Raw genomic sequence first — 6,000 nt, 5'->3', positions numbered from 1 at the left:
CCCACCTGCCGGGGAGCGGGCCGCCCAGCCGTGAGGAGCCGGCCGCCGCGCCCTGCTCTCGCCGCCTCTCTGCGCCCAGGGCAGGCGGGAGCCGGGCTCAGCGCGCAGGCTGCCCTGTTACTTGCCCCGCTGGCCGCTGGGATCCCCGGGCTTGCCCGCAGCCTTCCCGTTGCCCGTCCGGCAGGACTCCGCTGCCGCTCGCCGCCCGGGCTCCGGAGCATCTGTTGCTGACTGAACAGCCTCCCTCGCTCCCCAGCCTGGCCCCGATGGATGCAGCCGCCCTCGCCAGCCCCCGCCCGCCATGCGCCTCTGGCTGAGCCCCCCGGCACTGGGGCCGTTCCGTGCGGGGGAGCTCCGCGCCCCTCCCTGCCTCGGGAGCCCCCATCGTGCAGCCCCCCATCTGAGCTCTCGCGTTACACTGCTGCGGGCTGCCATGGGGCTGGGACCAGCTGCCTCCTAGGTGCCGGCGCTTGGCTTCGGACTGCTGTGCGTCCTCTCCCTGCTGCCGGGGCCTCTTCTCCCCGCCCCGCTGCACTCCAGGGTCGGCCCGGGGGCTGGCGTCCTCCCCCGCCCCTGCCTCTCCCGTGAGCGCTCGCCCCGGTCGGCTCCCCGCCGTCTCTCCCTCTCCCCGGCCGTGCGGAACCCTGCCGTGACTCCGCGGGGGAGGCGGAGCGGGGGGAACATGGAAGAGAAGCGGCAGGCGCATCAGGTTGAAATCGACCCGGATTTTGAACCCCAGAGCCGGCCCCGTTCCTGCACCTGGCCGCTGCCTCACCCCGACTTCCCCGGGGAGGAGGAGGACGGAGGCGCGGCGGCAGCCGGTGGCTCCCGAGCTCCCGCGGCCGGCGGAGCGGCAGAGGGCTCGGAGAACACGGGAGCCGTGGCGGATCGCAAAGCCGCTTCGGCGCTGCCTTCGCTGGGGGCGGATGTTGGACAGCTCCGCAAGGCGAAGAACTCGCGGCGCAATGCCTGGGGCAACCTGTCCTACGCGGACCTCATCACCAAGGCCATCGAGAGCTCCCCGGAGAAGCGGCTCACCTTGTCCCAGATCTACGACTGGATGGTCAGATACGTCCCCTACTTTAAGGATAAAGGAGACAGCAACAGCTCTGCCGGCTGGAAGGTACGTACAGCCCCCGCCTGGGGCCGGAGCGGTGCCCGCGCCTCCTTGCCCGCAGGCGCCAGCCAAGTTTAATTTAAATCCCTGTGTGCTACCAGAGAGGCTGCGTTGAATTAATCTGTGTGGTCAGGGGCTGCGCTTGCAGCTGCCCATTTCCAAGCGGGGAGCGGACAAGTTTCTCTCTCTGTACTATCAGAAATACCTGCTAGGTCCCTGCTTGTGAGCGGAGTTTCATTAAGGCGATGCATGTGGTCAGAGGCTGGGGCCATATCAGTGAATGTGTGGTTAGGGGACGGGCAGCTTGATCTATTTGATCAGAGCTCTGGTTTTACCTAGAGCTGGGCTGGGAGAGATTTCCCATCCACATTTGTGCATCTGCATACAGGGGAGCAGCAAGTTTTCCCAGCTTCTCTAGGGTGGGGAGAGAGAAGAGGTTCCTGTTGCCTTGTGTGTGTTAGCAGGGAGATCCCTACCGGGCTAACTTGTCTACAGCAGCTCCCGTTTACCTGTTCACCCATTTTGAATGGCCCTCCCCCTTCCTGAAAGCTGGCCGAGGGATCATTCTCGCATTGAGTTCTTGCTGCCGCTGTGTTATAACTGCCCATGCACCTGCCCACCTGGAAAGGACCCTGGGCAGCAGAAGCAGGGAGGTGCTTGTGTGTGCATGGCTCTGTCTCCTGTTGGTGTTAATTGAAACCTGATTCAGATGAATGACACCAGAGACTTGCCCCTTCCCTCCCTTTTTTCCATGTGGTTATGTTATACATCTTTGTTCTTGGGTTGCATTTTAGAGGAAGGAGTCTGAGAACAAGAGGTCTGGGGGAGAGGGGAGAAATCCATATCTACTTTATCGCATGAGAAGTGACTGGCTCACCTCTTTCAGATGCTGGCCGGGCTAGTGGCCAGCAGAGCTGGAGTCAGACATGTGACAGCGGTCTTGGCTCCCGGTCTGTCAGGATAAAAATTGGTGCTGTGCTATAAGCCGTCTTTGCCTGCCACACGTGAGCATTGGAGCATTATTAATTACAGTGCTGCCAATCCCCAGCACTGTGGTGCGAGTGAGTATGGGGAGGTTACATGGACGATTGGGATTTGCCCAGCAGCATAATGTGCTTCTGTTGTGTGGTCAGTAAAGTGAGATTAGGGGGGTCCCGTCCTACAGTTGGAGAGCTAAATTTGCCTGGTTTGCCCAGAGAGATGTCGCCTTGCTAATTGTCTGACGGCAGTGAGGCAGACGGCTCTCCACAGACAGGTGAGCTCCAGAGAAATGGCTTTGTGAGGCTCCTTTCGCTGTACATGTGTGAGTCTTGGGCAGATCAGGATTTAACTCTTGCAGCGTGGTGAGGGGAAAGTAGGCACAGAGGTCTTTCCCCTCGGAAGGTGCTGTGCTTCCCTCCCCTCATGTGCGCGCACACAGCCCTCTGCTCTCTGGATTTGGTTTCACTGGCAGGCTGTTGCCTTTGGTTTGTTAAATATTTCTGTCAGCAACCATCGATTCCCCTCTTACTGTGTTTTCCCGTGGAGCTGTTACACGGGCACTCCTGGAGCCAAGTGGTGGGGGAGAGGCTGTGCTGAGCTCAGTCGCACCTGCCAGCGGAGGCGTTGTCTCTGTCACAGCACCCTGCCCGGTCGGAAAGGGCACTTTTACAAAATGACTGCCACTTGGAGACACACCTCATGTTAGCAACACTTGGCAGAGCGGAGCGATTGCCTTGTGTCTAGATGGTGTCCGTAAACTAGGAGGTGGTTTCCCTTAACCCCTCCCCTAAACCCTGTCGCCTCCAGTGTGATTAGTGGGTAACAAGCAGTGTGTTCATTAATACGAGGGCTGCTGTGGGATATGGGCCAAACTCTGTCCTGGCATTAGCGAACCCAGCTCCCATTGGGGTCAGGAGGAGCTGTGCCCATTTCTGTCCGTGCTGAGCCTACCCCCGCTTCTCCCTAATGACTTGGAGGCTGGGCTGCTCCATCCCCAGGGGATGTCCCTGGCTGCTATGAGACCTTTGTGAAGAACTAACTCCAGCAGCACAGGTGTGCAGATAGTATGGTGGTCACTTGTATTAGCAAAGTCCCTGAGGTCCCCACTGAGAACATGCCCCGTTGTGCTAGGGGTTGTGTAGATGGGCTCTGCCCCAGAGAGCTTATGCTTTACGTAGCCATGACAGACAAAAGGAGAATTGTTATCCCAACTCTCCAGAGAGAGGCAGTGACTTGCTCACGCTGACGCACGGAGTGTTTAGCAGAGCCCGGAATCAAACTTCGATCTCCTGAGTCCCAGTCCAGTGCTTTAACCTCAGGGCCATCCTCATGGAGAAGGAGCCTAAATAGAACAGAGGAGAATGAGACCATTTTACAGACACGTGCCCAGTAGAAGCTTCCACTGTAAAGAAGAAAATTGTAGCTGAATTAGTATGTGGGGCACTCTGACCAAAGAACACATGAAATCAGCGCTTAGGGACTGGTGGCAGACTCACCCACTGAAGTATCAAGGGACTGGGAAGGGCCAGAGACAGCACAAGGTGGCTGGGAAAATGTGTCCCACACTAGAAAGGTGTCTGAGTGGTAGTCATTTAGAGAACACAAAATTCCATCACTGGAGGTTTTGAGTGCTGGGCTTCCTTGGGGAACTGAAATGTTATTGGGTGCTCTTAGGCAGCTGACACGTTCCACCCCAGAGGTGGTTGCATTTCAGTAGTGGGTAAAGAGATTCCCTTCCTATCCCTTGTCAGCTCTCTGGGATGTTGTGTTATTTAATGAGTGTAAAAAATGCTGTATGATCTCCAGATATACGGGCTCCTGGAAGGATAAAGGATTCTTGTTATTGCTGTGGTGGGAGGGGAGAAGGGGGCTTGGGGAGGGTGGGATCAGTGGTGAGGGGTGGGCAAGTTTGCAAACTATGACCTCACTAGAAGGAGACTGAGAGGGTTGAGGATTCAGATGAGCACAGTGGAAGAGCCTTGGCAAGGGCACTCACAAACCACCAGGGTGGAGCCGGTACTAGGGCTGGGCTTGCAATCGTGCAGTCGGGATGAGCAACAGCTTTGGCCTTGCAGCAGTAAGGGCTTGAATGTGGCTGTTGCTTTTGCAGCCCAGCCTTGGACAGGGTGAGTGCTAAGGGGTTTCCTGTCTGGACAGCAGGTGTGTCAGAATTGGGACCATCCCCAGCATTCCCTCCAGTGCACCTTGTTCTCTATATGTCACGGCCTCGCTGCAGCCCACGGCTAAGAGACCAGACAACTTCATAGCATGATGGGCTGGTGCTGCTTGGAAGCATCCACTAGGGAGCACTTGTGCATGATGCAGCTTGCGCTGCTGCTTCTGTTCCCCACCCAGAGACTGGAGAGCATCTCCTTGTCTGCCCTTTGGGGCAGGGAGGGTCTCTCACCTACCTTCTGGAGAGGGCCACGTACCCTCACAGCACCGTGTGCACCTTATAGCAGCATGTGCAGCCTGGGAGCAAAGATTGTGTTGGGTAGCTGCCAGCCCTGAGGGGGATTGCTGATTTCATCAAGTGTTTTGCATGAAAGGGGCTTCATCTGGAGCACCGCCTCCTTGTGGGACCATGTTCTCCCTGGGGAATGACACCCTGAGACAGGCATGCAAGCTGGGAAAGAGTGACTCACCTGGCCAGATGTGGCTGCTGGCCCTCCCCCTCCCCCCACACTGCTCCCTGTTTGAGGTGGATGCTATGGCCACAGAGATGATTGGAGGGGGGGATAACCCAGGCAAGGAGCCAGTGGAACCCAGAATGCTGCAGCGAAGCTGGGAGCATGGTTGGAGCCAGGATGGGGTCTAGAGCCCCAGCACCAGCCTTGAGGGAGAAGAGAGGATCGTGCACTTGGAGAGGAGAAGTTCTGCTGGGGCCTCTCCCAGCTCTGCTCCGAGGAGCATAGGGCATCTCTGCAGGAGTGTGGACTCCTGCTCGGGACACTGCTGCTGCAGCTGGGGAAGGAGGCAGGAACAAAGGATCTGTCAGGTGCTCAGCCATTATTGGACATTAGTAGGCATTTTGTCTGGGCAAACCTATCCGCCCTGCTTGGCCAAGGAATCCCAGGCAGCCGGGTGCCTTCCATGACCCAGAGGATTTGGTAAAGGGATTGGGGGGTGAGTGCAATTTGCTTCCGGGGCCTTGGCCAGAGGGGACCCGTCCCCGTGGATGGCAGGTGGTTCCCGCACTCGCTGATGGCGAGCGGCGATTCTGTGCCTCTTGCCTGGGCTGAGAGCAGAAGGGTTTGTCTGCAGTGTGGCACAGCTGCAGTTAGTAACGACTCATCTCCTGCAGCCTCCCGATGACATTCAGACCGTGTCTGACACCTCCCACACAAGAACAGCTGTCGGCAAGCTGCCTGCCCAGTTCCCAGTGTTGCACACTTAGCGGGAAGGCCCCATAGTGAGCGTGAATGCAGCAGAGCACCTCTGTGCGGGTCCTGAAAGCAGCATTCTCTGGGGCAGATGGCCCTTGTGAATTTGGGAAGAGAAGGGTTTCCAGTACCCCCGAGCCAGGAGCCCTGTGTGGGTACATGGCTCTCTCCCTGTCTGTATCAGGGCACTCTGGACCCACATTCCCTGCCTGTGTTTGCTGTTGGGGGGGCCTGTAGCAACCCCTGCGGGCTTTGGATTGATGTGCTAAGTACCCCTTTGGTCTCCCTGTCCTTCACGTGGTGTTTTCTGAACCTCTGTCCTGTGCACCCCCGCTGATCCCTGTGTGCATCAGAGGGGACCGCTTTCTCCTTTTCTCCAGCAGCCAAAGAAGCAAGGCTGCCATGGAGCTAAGCCAGACCGTTGGGCTTTCTTGGCTGGGATCAACGAGTCCTGCGTGTCCAGTAGCAGCCACGACTGAACTGGGGGTAGGGGGTGTGTTGGTGTGCCATCCCTATGAA

At 57.9% G+C, this 6,000-nt stretch overlaps 1 protein-coding gene across 1 annotated transcript in view; it reads left to right on the top strand.

Annotated features, from left to right (window-relative positions):
* Positions 1-385: 385 nt before the first annotated feature.
* FOXO6 (forkhead box O6) overlaps positions 386-6,000 on the top strand; it is a 97,344-nt gene continuing 91,729 nt past the window's right edge. Inside the window, exon 1 of the mRNA XM_084652293.1 lies at positions 386-1,123. Coding sequence (XP_084508419.1) covers positions 683-1,123 — 441 coding nt within the window. The 5' untranslated portion in view covers positions 386-682. The remainder of the gene's footprint in view (positions 1,124-6,000) is intronic.

This window comes from Lepidochelys olivacea (assembly GCF_965140295.1).
Source record: "Lepidochelys olivacea isolate rLepOli2 genome assembly, chromosome: 19".
NCBI lineage: Eukaryota > Metazoa > Chordata > Testudines > Cheloniidae > Lepidochelys > Lepidochelys olivacea.
The sequence above is the reverse complement of the archived record's forward strand: the minus strand, read 5'-3'. Positions and strand labels throughout refer to the sequence as shown.